This window comes from Manis javanica, chromosome 3 (assembly GCF_040802235.1).
Source record: "Manis javanica isolate MJ-LG chromosome 3, MJ_LKY, whole genome shotgun sequence".
Taxonomy (NCBI): domain Eukaryota; kingdom Metazoa; phylum Chordata; class Mammalia; order Pholidota; family Manidae; genus Manis; species Manis javanica.
Window position 1 is genome coordinate 42,765,186 of NC_133158.1, and position 24,053 is coordinate 42,789,238.

Below are 24,053 nucleotides of genomic sequence, written 5' to 3' on the forward strand. Positions count from 1 at the left end.
TACTGGGCAGGTGTGTGGTCATGGGAAAGAGTTCTTGTACACCTGTCAGGTGAGCATGGTGTGATCATGAGGTTGTGAATACCCATGATTTTATTAATCACTTTATAATTTCCAGACTATAACCTTCCATGTTATATCATGTTTGTAGGAAACCAAAAGAAGGTGTGTGCATATCACACACATACAAACATGTACACACAGGTGCATCTACACCTATACCCACATATGTCACACACATATGCATATATACAAACATGTATACACACATCTGTGTATGTATATAATGATTCAGAAGTTGCCTGTCTACCGAATTTGGGAGATAAAGTATTTCTCAAGGTAGTTCAACAGGTCAGTTGTTGATGGATAGAATAAGGTAACTGGGGTCCGAGATGAGGAAAGGGACCCTGTTTCAGTCAGGCCAGAGGCCTCAGAAGCCTACTGTCCCCGGAAAACCAGCTTAGCGGCCGCACTGGGCAGGTCTCTTTTTAGTTTTTGAAAAAGTCAACTTTTAAGACTTGTATCTTTAAGTTAAAATTTATAAGTTAAAAAAATATTACCATTATTTTTCTGAAAATAGACTTACAATAGACTTATAATCTATAACTTTTTATTTTATATTTCACATAGTTATTAGATATGTATAATATCAATGATTATATATATGTAGCAGTTACATAGAGAGACACATATACTGGTGGTAAAAGCCTTATTAGTGACATTCCTGGGTGTCTGAGCCACCAGAGGATGCATCTCTCACATTAAGCAGAAGTTCCCTGGTGCTCCCGTTTGCCAGTGTGTGTAAGTGTGGATTTCTGACTTGTGGTAGGGGTCACTGCTGATTCTACTCCACTTCCTCTCCTCTGTCCTTGTGCTTAGTGCTAATTTTGGGGATGAGCCCCCCTCCTACAGGACTCTCAGCCATGGGGACGATGCTCTTCTATATGTCTCCCTTACACAGACATGGTTTCAGGTGACCCGGGCAAGCACGACTTTTCAGCTGCCTGGATGCCTGACCAGCTTTGTCCTGAAATCTGGCCCTCCCAACCGCATCCCAGTGACACCCGCTTTTTAAGAGTCGGGGGCATTCAGGGTTGGCTTCCTGGATGTGTTAGATGGTAACGACTCCCTACTTTCACAGGTATTTTGGACAAGGTAGCTAGAAAATAATGGCAGTGGCTGGGACACATTTACCCCACATTTGATACTTGCTTGGGACCGAGTCCAGCAAGGACCACAAACACTCATCAGGCATGTGTGACGTGTGTGACGTTTCTGAGGTGGTGTTTATGTGCCATTTTATGCAGCTCAGACACAAGTGACACGATTGTATCTTTGATCTCAACACAGTTGAAAGCCTGTCAGTCTGTCGATCACCTCGCAAAGCTGGAGATTGGCAAATTATTATTGTGAATGCAGGGCGGGGCTATTCAGCTCCTTTGTTCTTTCCATAGAAGGTGCCTGAAGGGACCAGCAACTGATCTCACTGCCTCCCTCCACCTGGCGGTGGGGGCAACTCAGGGACCCTGGAGCCATGAAATTAAAGCTCATTTTTTCTAGAATTACCCAGAATCATGGGGTATCCTTTCTCTCATCCTGTTGGTAGCATGAGGTGAGAGTCCCCAGCGGTCAGAAATACAGCCTAAAGCTGTCCATTCTTCCCATTCCTTGGGCCTGGGGGAGGGGTGGGTTTTGGTTTAGAGCCTCGGGCTGAAGAAAGAAGGGTGGGTGTGTACTGACCTGCTGTGGCTGCCGAAACAAATCACACATTTAGCTAAAAACAGCACAAGTGTATTATTGCCGTTCTGGAGGTCCAGCCTCCAGCCGGGGCCTCTGTCGACATCCCTTCTGGAAGCTCCGGAGGATGTGTGTCCTTGCTCATTGGGTTGTTGGTATAACTCAGCTCCTTGGTCGTAGTGCTGACGGCCACTCCGGCTTCTCAAGGCACCTCATTCCCAGGCGCCTGGCATCCTTCCTCCGTCTTCCTCTCTGGCCTGCTCCTCTGCCTTCGTGTCCCATTCGTAATGGCTCGTGTGATTCTGCTGGGCTGACTGGCATAACCCAGGATCGGGGGCCTTCCCCGGTCACAGCCACAAAGCCCCTTTTGCTGAGTAAGGTAAAACATCCACAGGGTCGCAGGGCTGGAGCGTGGACATCTGGAGGGGCATCATTCCGGGTAGAGTCGGATGGGGCATGTGAGAGGCTGAGCCCAGCTAGGGTCGTGTGGAGGCCCAGTTGGAGAGGAGGAGAATGGGATCTGGACACAGCCCTCAGGGAATGTGTGGCCATGGCCGGCTGTGGGGCTGGGCTGAGCATCCACTCCTGTCTGTTCCCTCATTCTTTACACCCTAGAGATAGTCCCAGAAGAGACGGCTAGGGCACAGAGGACCATTCATTTAACAGACTGCAGAGTTTTCCTGACCCCGGTCTTCAGGCCCCTGTGCTAAATCTCCTCTCTGGGTGGTGATGGAGGCAGAGAAAGGCTGGCGGCGCACAGGGAGAAGGCAGCCCCCCAGTAACTGGGTTTTCCACAGCTGGAGCTCCACATGAAGGAGAAGAAGGAAGACATTCAGATCAAGTGGTCCTTCATCAGTGTGCCCGAGACGGCCATCGCGGTCCAGCCCAGAGCGCCGGGCGAGGTCAGTCCGTGAGCGTGTGTGACGTGTACAGCCCCTCCTTCATCCAGGGGCAGTGGGGGCAGGACTGGAGGGCCCCCATGGATTTAGGGCCCTCACCTGGAGTCACCTGGCAGTTTTAAAACTCCTGAAGCAGGCCCCCATCCCCTGCAGGTGTTTGGGCTGTGAGCTGTTTAAAGCTCTCCTGGGCAGCTGAGGTTGAGGCCCACGGAGGGCCTGAGACCTGGGTTGTCCTCGTTTGCCCCATCCTTAGGTCCTCAGTCCTCTCTCCTGGCCTGCAGCGCCTGCTTCCAGCTTGGGCTGAGTCTACAAGGCTGGCTCCTGAGGGCAGATCCCGTCCGCGGCTTTTGAAGCTGCATCTAAGTCCGGAGGAAGTCTTCTCCCTGCTTTCCATGGTCTTCATGTTTGAAGACCATGAATTTGGGGTCAGGGAGTGAGCATGTCAGTCATATGGTGTCATGCTTGCAGTTGCTGGAGAGATCCTGCAAAATCATCAGCCCAAAGGCTTCAGTGCCTAGGTTATTCCTCAGCAGTGGCTTTATGATACTTCACACTCTTGTTTGACTGCTGAGGTACCACTGCAGTAGTTCATAAATGTTTAACCTTTCGTGCCTTGATGTAGATGGATACAGTTTTCTTTTTTTTACGAGTAAGTTTGCATTATAATCCTTTGACTTGCATGCATCAGAATTGCACCCTTTGCCTGGCTGTTTTGATGTATGAGGGATGATGCATATTAAGTATTTCCCTTGATGCCAGGTCATTTCCTTTTTCCACTTCCTTCCGAAACCTGTATCTCCTTTCTCCCACAATGGAGAACAATATACACAAAACATTTTTGTAAACTGCACCCCCAACACCACTACTGGCATCAAACCTACCAAAGTTTGAGATTGTTCTCCTGGCCTTTGTATCAAATGTATCTGGTTGAGGGGATAGAGTTCTGTATTCAGAACTACATGAATTAATTTTTTTCCGTGTGGTTGTGTTACCAACTCGACATTAGTTAAGTGCATTTGCTTCTGTTAGTATTTAGTTTTAGGTTTTGCTCCCTATTGTTGTTGATTTACATATTTTTTGAATTTGCAAAATATTAACATGGTTCCAAAGTCAAATTTACATGAAATGTTACACTTAGAAGCCTAATCTCCACTCCCGTCCTTCTGTCCCATCCGCCCCCTGCACACAGTTTCTCCCCTTCTCACCCAGAAGGTGTATTGTGTGTGTTCTTCCCGCCTTCCCCGCCAGGGCCCGGTGTACTCTTATTAATGAGAAGCATGACTTTCCCAGTGAAGCGGTTTTGTAGACTCAAGGCAGCCCCACTGGGCCTCCTGGTGGGCGGCGTGGCCTGGGGGCAGGGGAGGTCTTTAAGGAAGGTTCCCAAGTCTGCTGCTGTGGGGGTTGAGCAGGCGATGAACTCTGACATCTGAGCACCTAAACTCATCTTTCACCCTTGGTTTCCTCCTCTGTAAAGTGAGGAGAAATTGTGGGGGTTAAAAAAGATTTAAGTAGGTAAACAAATGAAGCTGTCCACACAGTGGAGTATTATTACTCAGCCATAAAGAAGATGTTCAGACACATGTTCCACTATGTGCAAATCCTGAAAACATGATCCTCAGTGAAGGAAGCCAGACAAAAGACCACATGCTGTATGATTCCATGTCTATAAAATGCCCAGAACAGGCAGATCTATAAAGATGAAAGAACAAGCAGTGGTTGCCAGGGGCTATTGGGGGTGGCGAGGGATGGGGTGACTGCTAATGGGCCCTGGGCTTTTGGGACATCGATGAATATTTTGGAACTAAGTAGAAGTGATGTTTGCACAGCACTGTGAATGCACTATGTGCCACTGAAGTGTGTACCTAAAAATGGTTAATTTTATGTTATTTCAATTTCATCTCAATTTTTTAAAAGATAAGTATATCAAAGATTTATCAAAGAGTAGATGATGGCATAGTGGTTGTAAGTGCAGACCCTGGATCCTTAATGCCAAGGTTTCCCAGCTCTGCCACTTACGAGCTGTGTGACCCTATACCTGTTATTAACTTCTCTGGGCCTTAGTTTCCTCATTTGTAAAATGGGGATTATGATATTCAAGGCAGTTGTGAGGATTAAATTAGTTAATACATACAAGTGCACAGAATCAAGCCTGACACACCCAAAGAGTGATGTAAGTATTAAACTATTTTGATTATTCTCAGCATTCCTGGCAGAGAGCTGGAGTTTAATAGAGGGCAGATTTAGGCTAAGTTCGCTGTAAGAAGGCCTGGCCAGCCAGTTATCAGAGGGACACCACAGATGGATTTCTGCAGAGTCCAGCCCTCAGGCTGGAAGGTTTTCGGTAGGTCTGTGGTCCTGGTGGAAGTCAAGACCTCTGGAGCTGGGAGGATTCCATTGTGTGACTGCACCTCAGTTAGTTATCTATTTAGCTTCTGATGGGTTACTTAGGTAGTTTCCAGTGGGGCTGTGAACATTCTAGAACACAAGAACCCTTTTCTGCTGGGTTGTAAGTGTTGAGTCTATAGTAACGTAAGCTGTCTAGCTTTGTTGTTGGTCCACAAGCTCCTGTTCTTTCTTGCTGGCTTTTTCATTTATTTGAACACTTTCTAATTTCAAAAAAACACTAAAAGACATTCAGGAAAGATAAAATACATGTTTATGTGTTTGGGGGAAGAGTGGAGGGATACACATAGAAATACAGACATTTTTGTGTTGCACATGGGTTTGTTTTTCCCATTTCCTGAAATAAGCAGCATGAATTACTTCTGAGGTGAGTAGGGAGAGTCTGCTCTCCAGGTAGGAACGCGCATCGCCTGCCCTAGTGTGCCGCCGGAGCTGCTGCACCTCGGGCCGCGCTGAGTGCGCCTGCCCAGCCGCTCCTCGAGTCCAGGTCCTGCTGTCATCTGGCGACTTCCTTCTCTTGCTGCAGGACCAGGTGGTTGAGGCAAATGCAGTGTCAGAAGCTCTCAAGGACATTTTGAAGCAGCTGGTTAGCTCCACCTCTCCCTCAGTGTTTCTGAGCACCAAGTCTGTGGACATCAGGGACGTTCAGGTAGGTGGTTCATGGGGTCCTGGGCCACCTCCCCAGGAGGATCTGCAGGTTTCCTCCACTCCGTGGCAGGGCGAGATTGAACCAATGCTTGCAGGTCCTTAAGAACCACGGTCGGGGATGAAGCCTTGAATTCAAAGCCCTTGGAGTGGAAAGAAGAGGAAGAGGCATCTATATCACTCAGCATAGTCCGACCCTAATTGGCCCTGACCCCCTGCTTTTGAGGAGCCAAATCTTGGCTTTGGTTCTCCACACAGAGCCTGTTGTCTTAGGCCTCACCCTTCCAGGACTAAGGTTCCAAGGAGCCGGGGCAGCAGTGAGAATGTGCCCCTGAAGCAGCAGAGCAAAGCTCTCTGCACTGACTGAGGCTGCGTAGCCAGGCCCGGGGACAGCTGATGGCCGGCCCTACCCCCAGTGGCGTCTGCCCCTTGGAGGGCCATCCCCTTTGGGCACATGTGGGACAACGAGGGGATCCCACTGTGGCCCCCTTTCTGTACCATCTGTCTCCCCCCATGCTGGGCCCTCTTGCACCAGCTTGGTGAGGTGCCGCCTTGGCCGACCTGGTGCCCGGGGTGCTTGCCCTGGCCGGCCTCACCAGACTGCGTCTCTCAAATCTTCATTGGAAACACATTTAAAAACCTTGGCTTGAGGTAAATTAATTCTACCAGTGACAAGCTGATCTTTATATTATGATTATGCAAAATATGAATTTATAGTTATAGTTAATATATATAAACTATATAAGTTAAATAAGTTAAAAAAATAAGTTAAAAAAATAAACTTGTTTTTTTTTTCCCAGTATATTTATGTGGCATGGTAGAGATCCATCTTTATCATACAGCTCTTGGCAAAGTCAGATGGAAAACAAAACTTTTAATATGATTTTTACGATGCAGGCGCTTGGCCTCTGGTTCTCATTAGGGCCGGCATCACTGGCCGAGGGGTGGAGTCTGGAAACAATCTCTTTGGTTTGTCAGATGAGTGTCAATCGATAGGTGTTCTGTGATAAGCCCTGGGTACTGGAGATTATTAGGTTGGAAGAGGCGGGCTTCACCCTCAGATGCACGCAGTGCAGAGAGAGGAGTGGATGGTATTTGCAGACATGGGGGGCAGTTAGGGGGATGTTTGTGCAGGCTTCCCAGGGACCGGCGGCCTCAGGGTGGGGTGGGGCTCCGCGCCTTGGGAGGCCAGGCCAGGCTTCCCAGGAGGTGAGAGCAGAGTCTCAGCTGCCTTCTTAATAATTCCATCCTGATGATCTGTCTTAGATCAGAGGGGCATGATCATTTTGAATATGAAAATGCATTTTTAATGTCAAAATTTGAGAAACTTCACAAAATAGTAGTGTATTTTTAGAATGCATGGATTCAGAAAATAAAAAGGCGACCACTAAAAGTAAAATACCACTTTTAAGTAAATATCTAGAATTCATATACCAAAATAGCATCCATATTGTATTGATCAGGGTTCTCTGGAGAAACAGAACCAATAGGATACGTGTATCTTATATATAGATTATATGTGTATATTACATATGTATATACATATCCTGTTATATAATAATGGCTTCCATACTCACATGAGCCAACTATATGTTTATATATGAAATGTATTAGTTAATATATATAAGAAGAGATTTACCATAAGGAGTTGCCTCATGCAATTATGAGAGCTGACAAGTCCCAAGATAGCAGGGCGGGCCTGCAAGCTGGAGAATCGTGTGATTTCATTCTGAAGGGCAGCAGGCTCCAGACAGTTTCCATTTGAATCCAAAGACAGGAGAAAGCTGAAGCCCAGGTCAAAGGCAGGCACGAGGAATTCCCTCTTATATAGGGGAGGGCAGAACTTTGTTCTGTTCAGGCCCACACACGTTAGGGAGGGCAATCTGCTTTACTTGGTCTAGTGATTTAAACATTAATGTCATGGGAAAACCCTCACAGACACACCCAGAATAATGTTTGACCAAATACCTGGGCACCCATGGCTTAGCTGAGTTGACATGTAAAATTAACCATGACACATACACAATTGGAAAAAACATTCCATCTCCATCCCTATGTGGATTTCTCATGAACCCTGACCTTAAGGCTCTTGTGATTGCTTCTTGGCCTCCCAGCTCGCACAGCTCCTGTTTGGCCCAGGTTCAGAACGGTGCTTTCTAAACTGTGGCCTACAGAACGCTGTATGCAAACATTCTCCCCCAAAAGATCCTGAGATCAAATCAGCACCTGGATCCTCCCATGGAAGGCTCTCCCTGCACAGAGGCGTGTGATGTCTCTGAGAGGCCTCTCCAGGATTCCCTAATGTTTGCACCTAGGAGGTCCTTCTAAAGAGAGCTCACAGCCATAAGTGAAAGGCAGGAGCCATTTGGCAAAGGCCGGTTTGCAGGAGGGGTGCTTCAGGCTTGGGGAGGCGTTCTGCTGGAAACACCTCGATGCCGACTTGAGGACAGCATGACCGAAGCTGGTCCCATCTGCTTCTGCCTCTCCAGTGCAAGACCCGGATGATACTTGGCTGTTCCATACGTTGGTGGCAGGTCTGCCTGGTGATGGGAAGTGGTGGTCACAGGCTGGTGGCCTTACACATTTTCATGTCTAGCTGGTGTCCTGCTCCGTGCTGGTGGGCAGTGGGCACCTGCAGCCTGGAGAGAGGGCATCCCTCTCTCTCTCAGGCACCTGGCCTTGGTGTGGACCCACGGCAAGCTTTGCTCCCAGGCTCCATGCACAGCAAAGTGCATTGCGACTTCAGTTGTATTATTTGGGATGCACAAGGCTCCTGAGCAGGGAGATGGTTTTGGTTGACGAGTGCCAGCAGGCATCTCCACGAGGAGGGAAGACCGTCACTGAGCAGGCCTGGGTCAGCTCCCATGCAGAACTGCCGGAAGCCACCGGATTCTCTCTAATGGGTATTGGGCAGCCACCCCCTCTTCCCTGACTAACTGCTCTGTGTCTCTTTGCAGAGCCTGCAGCACGCTTCACCCCCTCCTCAGGAACCCTGCCCTCCCAAGCCCCCGAGGGCTCATGAACTCAGATTAGTGGTGAAGAACATCCGAGCCTCGCTGCTGAAGGGCGCCGGTGCCTGGGGTAGGTGGCAGTGACCCGGGAGTCCACAGGTGGCCAGGGGGGCCCAGCAGCCTCTGGTGTCACCTGTGGCTCCCTCCAGTGGGGACTGCAGGGTGATCCCTGCCTTTGAGCGAAGAGGAACCCCGTGGTGCTGTGAGACAGTTACAGTACGATCCTGGTTGCACACGGGGAAGGCTAAGGGGAGGAAGGTGCCCGGGCAGCTTTGCCTCCGTCGTGGTGTGGAGGGCTCTCCTTGTCCTTCAGTACCGACCTGTAAACTTGATAGGCGACCCTGACCGGCGTGCGCCTGAGCGGCCCCCATGCCAGCCCTCTGGTGTGGGAGGAGCTGCCCTCCAAGGGAGGATGAGCAGAGCAGCCACCCTTGGGTGGTTCTGCGTCACTGCTGAGGCCCCGGGCACTCGGGAGCCTCAGACAGGATATGTCTTTCCACCACGCTTCAATTTTGCTGACAGTAGGAATGAGCTCGACTGTTGTCCCAGAATGTCAGGGGCTACTTACCATTATTTGCAAGGAGTTTCTTCCTGTTCCGAAGCACAGGCGGGCCTCGTTTAACACCCAAGACTGCAGAGCTCGCTGTGGGTGCCTCTGGATGACAGCCCTCGCGGTTGCCTGAGGCCGCACTGCTCAGTGACTGTGAGGGGCTCTCGGGGCTCCATGGTCCGAGGGGCCCCCTGAAGGCGATAGTGAGGATGAGTACACTAGCGTGTGTAGAGTGTCTAACCTGCCTGGCACATGGTAAAGGGCCAGGACATCCCCACGAGCACTCACTGCACGGTACACTCCTGGCTGCATGCTTAGGGGCAAACACCGCCTCAGGCAGAAACGACTGTTCACTAGCAAAATGTCCTGTTACATGGATCAGATATCCCAGAAAAGGTCTTTGAGCTGATTCAGGTATAAAAACACATCTTTGTAAGTAAGGAAATGGGCTCTTGGTGAGATATCCCCACATAGGGGTCATCCCAGATGCCCTTCTTCTGCAAGCAGTCTTGTCCAAAAGTGAGGGCCACATCACTGCTGTGATCATGTTGCCCGCAGAGAGGGTCCCCGCTCGGAGGAGCATGGGCACCTGGGATTTCCAGGCTGGCCAGTTTCAGGTGTGGGCAGGACGCTTTCACCCCCCAGACGCAGTGGTTCTTGGGTCTGTAAACAGCGAATGAAAGAAAGAATGCCTCCTCAGAAGTGGGCAAGCAGGACCCTAGGTGTTTGATTCAGTCTCTCTTTTGTATGCAGAAATGTCTCATTGCAATTAAAAAATAAAAATAAAAGTCGTTTGATGTCCCTTTGTTCGATTGTAGGCAATGCTAACCCCTTGTGTGTAGTTCAGCTGAATGATCCCGTTCAGAAGTTCTCCAGTGCCCTTGCAGAAAACACTACTGACCTCACCTGGGAAGAAGAATTCACCTTGTGCGTATAGCCTAGTTCATCATGGGCTTGGGTTTCCAAAGCCACACCTATTCAATCCTGAAATCATTTTGTAATACTATTCATACCAAAAAAAAATTTTTTTAAGTTAAAAGGCATTTTAAGGCTTTCTGAAGGCGGTGGTTGGCGTCAAGTTTCCTCCCACCTACATTCTGTTGTGACAAGAGAGCAAGCATTTTGGGCCTCCTGCCTGCCATAGAAATACACACCATCCAAGGCAGAATGGAAACTTCTGATTGATAACAAAATATGACAAAGAGAACAGAAAAAGGGGAAAGTATAGACCACTTATAAATAATGACATAGGAATCCTAAGTAGCATATCAAATAGAATCCATCAGCACATTAAAAATAGTACTCTAAGCCTGGCTGAATTCTTACCAAGAATGTAAGGATGGCTTAATGTGAGCAGATCTGTTCATGAAATTCAATGTGTCACTAGGTCAGAGGAGAAAACTTGTCTCCACATGTGCCCAAAAAGATGTTCAGTGACATTCAATACCCATTCCTAATTTTAAAAATGTAATTAGAACAAAATTTTGGGGTACTTATTTAATAAGATTAAAAAAATCACTATAACAGATAAATACCAGAAGCAGTCCCACTAAAATCAAGAGAATGATACCCACTATTTTGTTCTAGACATACTGGTTAATGCAGTTAGATAAGAAAGAGATATGATGTGCAAGCACTAGAAAGGAGGAGGTAAAACTAATTATTACTTGAAGATACTGTATATCTAAACTACTCAAAACTATTAGAAATAATAATGAACATAGGAGAGAAGTAATACTAGAAAAACTGTATAATATTTCAGTAAAGTGGCTAACTATAAAAATAGAGAAACCACTTGCTTTCTGAAGCTTAAATAATTAGAAAAGTTAATTGAAGATGTCCCCTGTATACTATAAAGAACTATAAAGCTTTTATAAATAATTAATAAAAATTTGTGCACTCATTTAGAAAACTGGGCAAAATTCCTGAACTAGGTGGAAACCTCTGGAAAGATGTTCAGTCTCAGAAATAAATTAATGCAGACTTAAACAAAAGAGATCCTTTTTTCACTTTACAGGTTGGTAAAGAATAACAGAATGAGAATGGCCACTGGACTTGTAAATTAGAATAACCATTCTGGGGGTCATCCATACATATATTAAGAAAAAAGAAAATCTTAAATGCATACACTTTGTGACAGGCAATTACAGTCTTCCTAAGGCAATAATCACACTGTGTGTACAAAGAGATATGTATGTTTATCTGAGCTTGTTTATAATTATGAAATATTTGAAACTACTGACCCATTATTAAGGATTGATTACTGAAGATTTGGCTAAATAAACTCATAAGGCCATATAGTGGAATGGTAAATGCCTGTTGAAAGTACTGCTCTGCAGTTAGTGACAGAGAAAGATCTTACCTGAAAAAAATTGGTTATAAAGGAGGAGAGAGGTACATTATATTCTATATTTTGTTTGTAGATAATTATATAGCTACACCTTTTTGTAACAGTAACTACTAGCCATGTGTGGCTCTTTATCAGTTAATTAAAATTAAACAATTAGATCCTTAGTTTGCACTAAGGCCACATTTCAAGTTCCCAGTAGCCATATGTGGCTGGTGGCCACTGTATTTGCTGGCACCTATATAGAATATTTCCATCATCATCCAGAAAGTATTAGTAGGTAATTTAGGAGACTAGTCCCCAGCTGTTAACAGGAACTATTTTTGGATAGTGAGGTTGCAGGTAATCTTTATATTTTGATTACGGTCTCTATAGTTTTTAAAATATTGATGGTGGTTTGCGTTCCTTTCTGTAATCAGAAGAAAATACTGTTTCAGAAAATACTTGAGCATTTTTAAGGATTCTCAGCTCTTTTCCCTTCCTGCAGTGAGCTGAATGCTAAATCCAAGGAGTTGTACGTGCAGATTTCAGAGGATGGGCGATCCTCAGAAGGTGTGTGTCGAGTCTGTGGACAGAGGTCCTGCTCTTTGTGGGGGTCACCCAGCTGCCCTAATCAGGGTCCTGGGAGGCTGGGAGAGGGGAGACCCAGGAGGGGAGGCCAGTCTCTCCCCAAGTCACTTCCAGGTATTCCCAAAGGAACTTTGGTTGAAAGTCCATTTTGGTTATTAACAAAATCATACATTTTGGGAAAAAATATTCAAATAGTTTATTCAACATTCTTTGCTTAGGGAAGCAGTTTTCTCAATCCTCTTAACCTTAGTAGATTTTTCTTCATAGTGGTAAAGTTCTCATAAAAGTTACCATCCTTACCTTTTATGAATGTAAAAATCAGTGTGATTATGCAACCTTCACCCCTGGCATCTCCAGAGCTCTTTCCGTCTTACAAAACTGAACTCTGCCCCCTTAAACTCTTCCCCCAGCCCTTGCCCCCTAGCCCCTGGCACCCACCATCCTACTTTCTGTGTCTGGATTTCAGCTGGCTTTTCCTCATAAAAAAAGCCATAGCACATGCTGTAGATGCGAGAGAGCAGCAATGAGAAGTGGGCTCTCTGCGGTGAACATGTGTGCATGTTGACAAGTTTCAGTATTTATAAGGTTTTTAAAAATCTTTGTAAATATACCAACATTGGGAGAGGGGGACCCTTACCTGATTTATCCAACCATGAAAGCAAGCTGTTTGGTACCTCCCAAAGCCAAAAATACCAGGGAAAAGCAATTCTAGCTGCTAGTCATCAGCAGGAATTCTGAGGCAATTTCCTTGATTTGCAGTCGTGAGGTTCTGGGATGCTCCTGGGATGAGAACCGACATTCCGAGGGAGGGCGGGTGGGGCCGGCCGCCTGGGGAGGAGCCCCTGCCTCATCCAGTCCTGGGCCACCGCTCCTCTTGGCTTAATCAGAATTTCATCCCAGTCCAACCTGATGGGATCTATGAAATTTCAAACTAGCATAAGCAGCACAAAGAACCACTGTAAAACTTAGACACACATATGTTCTACATTCTGCCCAGTTTCCTTTACTGTTCATGCTCACACTTACTGGGTACCCTCGCTCTCTGTCTACACACACACACACACACACACACACACACACACACACATGTGGGGGTAAATATGTGAACCATTTGAGGGTAAGTTTACCCCTAGGTCCTTCAGTGTGCATTTCCTGAGAAGGTGCTATTCTCTTCTGTATGCACGCATGGTTATCAGCTTCCAGGATCTACACTGAGAGCTTCTTTGATCTAATGGCCTCTATTCTGGTTTTCTGTCAGGTGACTCACTGATGCCTTTAGAGCAGCTGTTTTATGCTCAGATGTTACCTCTGCCACATCTCGTTAACCTCCATTGGACTGGCACATTTCCTCAGCCTTTGTCTTTATGACATTGAGGTTTCTAAAATGTTCTGAATGAGACAATTTTCAAGTGAGCAGGTCCCACATCAGAACTTTGTTTTCACTGCAGCAATTCACGCTGACCCTTTTGCTTTGGTGAAACCCTGGAAACATCCGCAATGTTCCCTGATTGTCTTCTGTCTTTCTAGCTCTGTTGGCGATGACGACTATCCCTTTAGATTTATTTAAGAAGCAGCCTTCTGGGCCACAAAGCTTTACCTTGACCAGCGGGTCCTCCTGCGGCAGTTCGGTGTTGGGTTCGGCCACTGCAGAGGTATGATGTCATTCTCTACAGGGGCCAAATTCCAGCTTGACCCACTTGAGATGAGGAGCATCTTTGTCCATCAGCATCTTACTCATGTTTCTGCACGAAATAGGCTCATCTAAGAAGAGCTGCTATTCCGTATGATGCGTTTTAGCCCTGGGTGGGCTGCTGCCTGCCTGTGATCCTGTTGAGTTCATGTCTGAACTTTGCATGAAGCCTTTCACATGGGCTTCACCCAGAAAGGGCTGTGTAATTTTGGTGTTCTCCACCTTCTGTCCCCATCACTACAAGTTGAGTGGTTGGATTTAAGCATGGGTTTCCTCACCCCTTAAGGATTCTGGGAAAACAGGTTAATTATAAGCCAACTATTATGCTAAGTGACCTTACCTGAAGAAATCAGTGGTGATTGCAAGGGAAGCTGCTGCAGCACGGCAGGGTGCCTGTCTTCCCATTGGCTATGACTTGTAACCAGCCTTCTCTGCAGTTCTCTTACATAGAACCCAGTGAAGTGAAATCCTGGCAGACTTCTCCACCTGTTCCTGCTGCAAAGATAGAAAAAGACCGCATGGTGATGCCGTGTGGGACTGTGGTCACTACTGTCACTGCCGTGAAAAGCAAGCCTCGCTTCGACACAGGGAGGGCATCCCCACTGAGCCCTGGTGAGAAAATGGGAAACAGTCTTCCTGCAGAAACGCTAGAGCCGCACTCTGCCTGTGAATATTTTGCCCCTGTAAACTGCAGCACACCGTAGGCTGCAGGATTGAGTATTAGGAAAAAAAATCACAGTGTGGAAAGAATGACAACTGGCAAGACTCCTTTCTACTTTAGGCAGTTACCTTTCTATCTTGTCAAAATAAATACAGGACCAGTTGCATCAAGGTTCAACCCTGTAGGATATTTCGAAGTGAAAATTAAGGTATTAGATGAAATATCTCATTAAACTGAGTACTGCATTACATTGATACAGGCACAGCCTGCTATCTTGAAGCGTTAGATGTAAGTGGTCAGTGTAGAGTTTATGCGAAAAGTCATTTATCAGAAGGCTTGATGCACAATCATTTTAGATTCAGCTGAAATCTGTACCTGTCCTTACAACTCCTGCCTTGAAGACAACTTGTATAAGTGTATGACATTATTATTATTTTAAAAATTATACTGAGTTTCTGCTTAATGCAAAAGTATTATCTTCCCAAAATAGATCACCTGGCACAGTTCTTGGATGCAAAACAGAAAGTGAAATTCTGGCTTAATTAAAATGTTTCTGAGATTTTATTTAAATCTGGATTTACAAAACTCCTTTGGGACAACCCCACCCACTTGCGAAAAAAAAAAAAAGAGAGTGAGATGGGTAAAAAAAAACCTTAAGGTTTGGGGCTCGCCTTTTCCAGCTGTGCTAAGCAGACATGGGATGAGGGGTATGGTCTCAGTTTCCCAGAACTGTTCACACCCCTTCTGGAGGGCCACTATAATCAGGATTTTCCCTGCAGAGTCTCCCCTGAAGACACCTGTCAAGGTGAAGGTGATTGAGAAGGACATCTCCATCCAAGCCATGTCCTGCCACGGCGCTCCTGTCAGCAAAACCTTCTCTTCTTCAGACACAGGTGACTGAAGGCACACGGTGCTCCCCCTCGTAGCTGCTCTGGGCCCTTCTAATAAGCCTTTCTTGTCTGTTGAGAAGTAAACATTTCCTTTTTGGAGTTTGGAAAGAGGTTTTGAGTATGAACGAAAAATCAGAAGGACAAAAGGGGAATTGACACTGATCAAAGACCAGGAGTGGCATTCAGTTTTAGGGGATGCTTTAATTAAATAAACAGGAAAACACAGCATATGCCTCACTTTAAAATTTCTGAAGATTATTTTTCTCTTCAGCACACCAGTTACATAACTGTCATAAAATAAATAGGACTCGGGACACAATCACAAAGGCAACTTAATTTTTGTTTCCTGTTGTCCCATGAAACCTGGTTAACAGAAGCAGGTTCCCCCTGAACTCTGAGGCATAGTTGCCATTTTCATGGTCACTTTCAAGTAGTAAACATCTTTAAAGAGATGTGTCACTGTCTCTCTAAATCAAAGCCCTATCTAAATTTGGGGATTAAATTTTCTCCCTTTGTGCTTATGACCAGGCCCCCCTTTGGCTGGCCACCCCGATGCTCTGTTTCTGCCCAGAGAAGTGGTTTGGGGCAGCTTCTTTCTGCCTTACCTCTGAGTCCTGTTCTGATCTTGCCATGGTCAGGATGGGGCAGGAGGGGCGCATGGGCTGGAAGCTCTCATTTGAAGGGTGTGTCTTAGGAAGGCTTTGCGTTCTCAGCCTGGTGGAAGTTGGGAACTGCCTTCTTCCCTGTGGGAGTTTTCATGGTTCTTTGGAAACTGCAGGGTCCCCCCAGCTGCACCTTCCTAGACGCCCCCCTTTGGCTGGCCACCCTGATGCTCTGTTTCTGCACCTAGAAATACGTCCCACGCCTCATACTGCGGGGGCACCTTTACTGGGGCAGGACCCTTTTTAAAAGACCCCAGGCTGACTTTCCCACTGTGGGTTCCTCATCTGGTCGGTGGGCAGTGAGCCAGCACCCCCAGCATGCAGCCAGGCCCCTGGTGGTTTTCTCAGGTACACCTGGCACCTTGACCGGGCTTCCTGAGGATGGCGCGGACCCTGGGCGTGGCGAGAGGCCTCACCAGGCTCTCCTCCGACCCTTCTCTCCACTCTGGGGCTGCTGGCTGCTTCCTGCCATGGTGCCTCATGGGCCCATAGTGTGTTGTCTGCCCGTGGCCGAGAGGGAGTCAGGAAGAGCTCCCTGGTCCCCCGCTGCCGACAGCAGGGCTGTTTTCACTGCAGCAGAGCCCTTGTGTAGGTGATAGCGTCAGCTCTGAGGCAGAGGCCCGGCCACCCCCAGCTGCCTGACATTTTCCCCACTGCTCAAAAGGGGATGGAAGCAGTACCTGTCTCAGAGGTTGAAACGCACAGTGCCCTGGGCCCTGCGCCTGGTGCTTGCGGCGCCTTCCACAGACGCGGCCCGGGTTGGGTGCTTGCGCGGGAGTCGCTGCCAGGGACTGGCCCTTACATCTCTGGCCAGGAGGTGTGGCCCCAGTCTCAGGAGGGAAACGGTGTTAACTGCGTTGCCTTCCCAGCCCCAGTCTTCCAGAAGGTCACAGGTTTTTTGTTTACCTGTTTTTCATCAACTCTGTTGAGGTGTAACTTACGTCCAGTGAATCGGATGGGCCGTTAGGGGCGTGCGTCCTGAGGTTCTGCGTCCCCACAGCCTCGGGGGCAGGCGGGGGGCAGCAGGTGCTGGCCGGGGAGCCACATCCGGCCCCCCGACAGAGCCGCGTCAGGCCCGGGCGTGCTGCCCGTGCCTCGGCTGCCCTCCCGCCTGCCCATGGCCGGCCGGCCCGCACAGCCCAATCTGCGCCCCCTGGCGCTTCCTGGGGGTGCGTGCCGACCCCCACCGGGCCCGCGGTTCCGTGACCGTGGGGCTCCTGCAGCCTCGGTGACAGGCCCCCGCGCCTTCCTGCCCGCAGAACTGCTGGTGCTGAGCGGCTCCGACCCAGTGGCCGCCGTCGCCATCCGGCAGCTCAGCGAGTCCTCCAAGCTGAAGGTCAAGTCGCCGCGGAAGAAAAGCACCATCATCATATCCGGGGTCTCCAAGGTGGGCCGCGGGGCGGCGTTCGCGGTGTGATGGCCTGGCCGCCGTCCCCCGGGCAGTTAGCCGGGCTCTCGGTCAGCATCCAGAAAGTTCGTTCACAAATGTCAGGTCACGTTCCTCACCCGGCGGGGCTCTCCAAGGTGGTGCATTCCCGCAGCGCGTCCTGTGGTGAAGGAGACGGGGCACCTGCTGGGTACTGTGCGCTGGCGGGCCCCTGGAAGGGAGGACGGGTGTGATGTGGGTCCCCCCGGGGGTCGACAGACCCTCCGCCCCGAGGCTGCTCCTGGTGCGGAGCTTTCACTTTCTCCATCATGCATTGCCAGGCCACTTAAATTTCTTGCAATGAATGTTTATGGCAAAAAAATCAGAATTGCAGCTTGTTTTAGAACTACCCTGATCATTGCCTCTCTCCTTCTGCTCTGTGACATTGTCCTGAGTGGATGGTGGATGCAAGGCTGTCCCTTGGAGGGTGACAAGCAGGCCAGGCTGCTGAAGAGGCCCCTCTCAGGGTCCCTTACTCTTAACTTTTCAGAATGAACAGAAGTGGGAGCAGTGAAGGGACAGTTGAGGGATTTTGGTAGTTGGGATAGAGGATGAGGAGGAAGGTTTTTTGAACATGGAGGGGTGGGTTGATGCTTGGAGGGAATAACAGGGTGGGGTGGGAAGGAATCAATCCCTCAGCTGCCTGGCAGGGGCCAGAATGAGTCAAGGGCGGTGCCGGTGAATCACCAGTGTTGTCATTAGACTGGGGGCCTAGGAATCCTCAGGGTTGTCAGTGGACTGCGGTCCTGGATGGTGGGTGCCCCAGTCCCAGCAGACACAGCTTCCAAGTGGCCTTGAGTACGTGGCCACGGGGCCAGCTGGTCCTCTCTGGGTCTCTTGGGTGCACTTTGCATGGCAGCCAGCAGGGGGCGGTGCTGTCCCTGGAAGCACCCAGGCCCCAGGCTGAGTCACCTCCTCTGTGACTGAGTGAAAGGACCAGACCCGTGTCCGTGTCCTTTATGCTTTCCCTGAGGTTTTTAGAATCATTAGGAACTCATGAACTGACATTGAATGTATCCAGTGCATGCATTTACTATTTTTACTGATGCTCAAACTGTCCCACCTTGAGACAGTGGGCACTCCTGCATGCCAGCACTCGAGTGTCCGTTGTCATAGCTGCCCTTCCCATGTAACTGCCATGCGGGTCAGGAGCAGCAGACAAGCCCCCCGAGGAGCCCGAGACCTCTTTGCAGCCACTTGCCTGACTCCTAGCTCCAGAGGTTGCTTTAGTGCCTATGTATATTTTACACACAAATATAATTCTTAGAATGCAAAGTATAGGCCAGTTAATTTCTACTTGCAGGAAACATAAAATTCTGTAGGAACCCTGGAGCTCATGCCTGTCATCCCATGTGCCATCCACTGCTTGGAAGGCAGGGCTCACTCTTCCATCTCACAAACTCCAGCTGGGTCCCTCTGCTAGGGAACGATGTTACCTGCCTCCCTAACACCCTCCAATCTGCGAACTTGGGGCCATGTCCTTCCCTGCCAGGGGCCCCACCTTCTGCTCTTTGAGTGGAGACCTACATTTATTCAGTGTATTGCACCCCCCTGAAATGCAGCGACTGGCCGTGCTCTTAAGCTGCCTCCTTGGAGGACCATGGGTGTCTGGCACTGAAATCACTAGTTGAGGCGTTTAGACCACACCCTTTGGGCTTTTCTGTGCCCACCTCCAATTGCACATTTCCTTGTAATCTTCCCCCTCGTTGACTTATTCTCTGTCTTGGATAGACCTCGCTATCTCAGGACAACGATGCTGCCCTGATGCTGGACTACACAGCCTCCATGGACGGTGCTCATCAGGAAGACACCTCGTCCCATCTTGGGGCGGCCGCAGCCTCTGCCCCACCCAAGGAGGAGGCCTCAGTGCAGGCCCCGCCGGCCCCGGAGCCCCTGGAGAGTGAGCTGGACTCCTGGGACTTAGGGAAGGAGTGTCAGGCTGCAGCATGGGGCAGCCAGCCCCCGCTGGAGCCCGACGGGGACGAGCTGTCAGAGAGTTCCCTGAGCGTCTCGGAGCCGGGGGCCGCCAAGAAGCATAAAGGTACCTGCCTCCGTGCCCTCTGACCGCCTACCTGGTGGCTGCCCTGTCATGCTGGTTTCCATGCTGACTTCTTGCTCCTGTCTCTGCCTTCTTTCCCTTCTCCTCCATAAATCCATCCCACTCTCAGCACCCCCACCCCGACAAAGGCACCTTTGCTGACGGTTTGAGCCCATTCAGTGCCTCTGAGAAGGGGTGGGTGCGGGTATGTTCAGAATCCTTCCGAGTTCAGGTGGCTGGGTCATCTCTGCATGGGGGCCATTTTGCGTCCTTGCCTAGAGGCACCCCTTCCTCTGTCTGGCCTTACATACCCCCAGGAGTAGAAGTACCCAGAGCATCTGGGGGGGTCCCCAAGAGGCAGTGTCACGTGGAGTGAAGGAGACTCAGGCAGGGCAGGGCAAAGGCTGCATCCGAGGAGGCCGGCACCATGGCTCCTGTGTGTCTCCAGGCTCTTGCCTCCAGCTGAAACCTAATAGGATCCACAGGGAGATAAGCTCCCTGGAAAATAAACCGGTTCACTGAATATGCTTGTGATGAGGTAATATTTCACTAGAATAATCAATTGTTTTCCATTAGCACTTAATCAATGCTTTAAGTTTAAATGTCCTCCGTGTGTGCAGTTTTACCCAGTGTGTGTAGTCTAGGGGTATGGGGTCAGCTCTAGATGGGTGCCTTCAGGACCCAGCCCCAGCTCCTGCCCCCAGCAGCGGAGATGTGCCCGCCTCCCCCTGAGCACCCCCACCAGGATGCAGTAAGGAGACCCCAGTGTAGAAGATGGGCTGGGGGACCAAGCTGGGTGTCATGGCACAGCGCTAAGTCCCAGCTCCCCCAGGGGCAGGCCGGAGACACCCCAGCCACTTCTGGGCCGGATGCGGTGAGCTGCTCTGCCCTTGCCTCTCTGCTCCTTTGTTCTTGTGTCACAGACCAGTGGTTCCCGACCTGGCGGTTGTGCCCCCAGGGGACACTGGCAATGTCTGGAGGCAGTTTGGTGATTACAACTGGGAGTGGGGGTGCTGCTGGCATTAGGCGGGTGGTATGAGGAGGATGCTGCCCAACCCCCTGCAGAGCAGATGGCTGTGACACGGCAGGCCGCGGCCCCATGTCCATGGAGCAGGGGGTCTGTCATCCCTGCTCATCCCATTCCCTGTGACCCACTGCCTGTCGAGGCAGAGCCGGGTGGGGCAGATAGGGGAGGGGAGTGCAAGAGAGAAGAAAATAGGGAGAAAGGAAGAAGGTCACTAGTAGGGTCTTTGGACCATCACTGCCAGTCTGGGTGAGCAGGGGCAGCAGGAAGCTGTGGCCCACTCGGACCTCTGGCGGCTCCCTAGCTTCTGTTCAGAAGGCTGGGCCCAGGTGGGGGAACAGGGCCTGACTGCTGTCCCCCAACCCTGGCCTTGTCTTGTCTTGGGTCCAGGGTGGCTGAAGGAGCTTGCCTGAGCGTGAGGAAGGCAGTGGGCTGGGCAGGCAGGCAGCAAGGTGCAGGTGAGGCCTCTTCTCCCTTCCCTCACCTGACGGTCCGCAGTCTGTTCCTCTTCTCACCGGCAACTTGTCCCCGTTCACCCTGCAGAGCCATACCTCCCTGACTGAGTCTGCTTGAGGCTGCTGTCCATCGCCTGTCGCTCCCTCCCTCCTTCCCTCCCTCTGCTCTTCCGGAGAGTTCTTCCCCTGGGGTCCGGCCTTGCTCTGTCCTGACCAGCCTGCTCCTTTCCCATCACCAACCAGGTGGATGACATCCCTCAAAAAAGGCACTTGGGGACCTAGGTGCCAGCAGGTGTGCAGGGGGCCACCTCTGGATAAGTCTTGTGCTCCCCCAGACCCAGAGGCCTGGCATTTGGGGGCACAGGGAGGACCCTTACCCCACAGCACATGACATGTACCCAGCCGGCTGCACAGAGAGCCTTTACAGGCATGTATTTGCCAGTGTTTTTCAAACTGCTTTTTGTCCCAGTGTTTCCTGAGAGACCTGTACCCAGCACCCCTCTGAGATGTCAGAACATTAGAAGGTTGTGAGTTACGGGTGCCAAGTAGTTTTCCTTTTCCACTAAAATTTTTTCCAAACTGGTGATACAGGGAGCAGCTCGATGGAGTTTTCTCTCATTTTTAAACTAGAGCTTATGTTCAGGCTTAGGAACCACCTGTACCTCCTGTTCCAGCAAGGAGTTTGATGTAGGTTTCCCAGACCACCTGCATATTTAGAATTCTGAATTTCAGTGGTTGGAAATGTACATATTATGCTGCAGCCACTACAGGAAATGTATTCCCCAGTCTGGGTTTGTTTTCACCTGAAGTATTGTGTGACTGCGTAACAATGCGAATGTGCTTCGCACAAGGGAACCTGTACACTTAGGAACAGCTGAGATGGTAAATTTTATATTACATGTGTTTTAACGTATCAGTGGAAACTTTGAAAAACTGTAGAAAGTAAAAGAAAAGGAAAGAGAAAAGGAGAGCTTGCCAGACGCCCTGCAGAGGACTGCGTGCGCGTGCCGTGGAATGCTCTGGAAGTCTGGCGTTGTGCGTGCCGGGTTTGCTTCTTGCATACTCTTCTTTTTACCTCCTCTTGTCTCCATCGCCTGCTCATTCCTTTTAACTTGAGAGGATCGCTATGCCAACCAGAGTTAATTGCCTACACAGTAAGTTATTTTTGTCTTACATATTTAAAAAAAATGTATTAACTGCTGCCTTGCTCCGAAAAAAGCACATATTGTAACAAAGCAGCAAGCCTTTTCCCCTCCCATTCCTTTTTTGTGCCCCCTCCCAGCTTTCCCTTCCCAGGATGCTAGCTTTCCCTTTTTCCTCCTTAAAAGTGCCCAGGGACGGTTAGCAGAGCGCCTCCTCTCAGGCTGGAGGAGGATGTTCCTCTCTTAGCGCAAGTGACAACACAGCCTGCCTGCAGAATGCGTACCGACAGGCTCCCTTACATGTCCTCCATTTCTGAAAGGCAGTAACTTCTAGAAGCAGACCATCAAAGGCTTAAAATCTAAGGCTGTCCTTTGGACGGCAAACTACAGTGTATATGGGGACTTTTGATCACTGTTTTCCTACTTACCAGATTTTAAGGCAGGTTCTTCAGTGAGCTCTTTATGTCTGTTAAACTCCCGTGGAGACAACAGAAATAAATGTGCAACAATATTTGCAATATTAAAGCTATAATTTAGAACAGTTATTTTTGAATTCCTTCATCATTGTTTATTCTTCTGCCTCCTTGTGATTTTTTTTTTTAACCTCACCAGGCTTTGCCATGCTGTCCCCCGTTTAAGATTTGAGTTATTTGCCTCAAATTTCACATCCCCTCCTTCCAGATTTTATCTTGAGTCTTCAAGGCTGCGGGCGAGGTCTGAGCCTGCCTTCTCACCTGCTGGTGCGGCTCAGTTGGTCTACAGGAGAGCAGTTGGGTGCTCTGACTGCCAGACGGCGCCTGTTCCTTGGCTGATGGGAGCTTCCCTACCAGCAGAGGGGACAGATTCTGTGGGCTCAGAGCCATGTGGCATACCAAACTGTCAGCTACTGTCTTGGTCAGGGTTCTCCAGGGGAACAGAACCAGTGGTTCTGTATTTGAGGGAATTGACTCGTGGGATTGTGGAGGTTGCCACACCTGAAATGTGTAGCCAGGCAGCAGGCTGGACACACTGAAGTCCACAGGCAGAATTTCTTCTCCAGGACACTCCAGTTTTTTGCTTGTAAGATCTTTGGTTGGCTGGATGACGCCCATCCACATTATCTAGGGTGACTACATGCACTCAGTGCCTTCACGACGACCCCTGGGCTAGCGTGTGATGGAGTTATTGGGCCTGGCCAGCCTGGCAGAGAGCCGGCCACCGTGGCCCATGTCAGCCGAGGCAGCTCCACATGTGTATCACTTCCCAGGGACAAGGGAGTGCGCTCGCCTGCCTGTGCTGCCCCCTCACACCTACTGCGGGAGGCCAGGTCAGCGTCCACCGTCCACCGCACTGAGCACATCTGTGGCCATGTTCTTCCAGCGTTTTTGACCGCAGAGGGAATTGTGATTGAGTGGCCAAGTTTAAACAGATGTTAACATTTTTATTTAGAAATGAAAATGGAATAGACTCCGTTTCTGCTTGTTATTCTTCACGTTTGACAAGTTAAAATGTGGCCCCTGGAGGTGGGTTTGCATCACTAGAATGTTCTGTCCTGCTCGTGCCACCAGCATGCCTCCTGAAGGACGTAATCCTGGAAGTCTGTCTGAGTCCATGTGGGTGACGGGTTCTGCTCTGATCCCCCTGAGAGCTGCTGCGCATCCCTCTTGCTGGAGGCCTTGCCAGTGACCACCTGGGGGCATGTCCTAAACCATACACTTGCTGGCCACTTCCCAGGACGGGGCCCATCTCCTTACAGCTTAGTGGCACAGAGGACCTGCACAGGAGAGCACAGGCTTCTGCCCTGGGGCCCTGTTAAGGGACAGAACTCCTCTCTCTCAACTGCAGCTTCCTCATTTGTAAGCCAGGGATAAGATCTCCCTCAGGTTATTAGGAGACAAAAGCAGGGCTCCAGCCTATCCATTTGCAA

At 49.5% G+C, this 24,053-nt stretch overlaps 1 protein-coding gene across 1 annotated transcript in view; it reads left to right on the forward strand.

Moving 5' to 3' along the window:
* Positions 1-24,053, forward strand: part of C2CD2 (C2 calcium dependent domain containing 2) — a 50,087-nt gene that overhangs the window by 18,916 nt on the left and 7,118 nt on the right. Inside the window, exons 4-13 of the mRNA XM_037014759.2 lie at positions 2,532-2,636; positions 5,563-5,685; positions 8,639-8,762; positions 10,061-10,169; positions 12,077-12,141; positions 13,687-13,811; positions 14,287-14,461; positions 15,290-15,403; positions 17,322-17,449; positions 19,220-19,529. Coding sequence (XP_036870654.2) covers positions 2,532-2,636; positions 5,563-5,685; positions 8,639-8,762; positions 10,061-10,169; positions 12,077-12,141; positions 13,687-13,811; positions 14,287-14,461; positions 15,290-15,403; positions 17,322-17,449; positions 19,220-19,529 — 1,378 coding nt within the window. The remainder of the gene's footprint in view (positions 1-2,531; positions 2,637-5,562; positions 5,686-8,638; positions 8,763-10,060; positions 10,170-12,076; positions 12,142-13,686; positions 13,812-14,286; positions 14,462-15,289; positions 15,404-17,321; positions 17,450-19,219; positions 19,530-24,053) is intronic.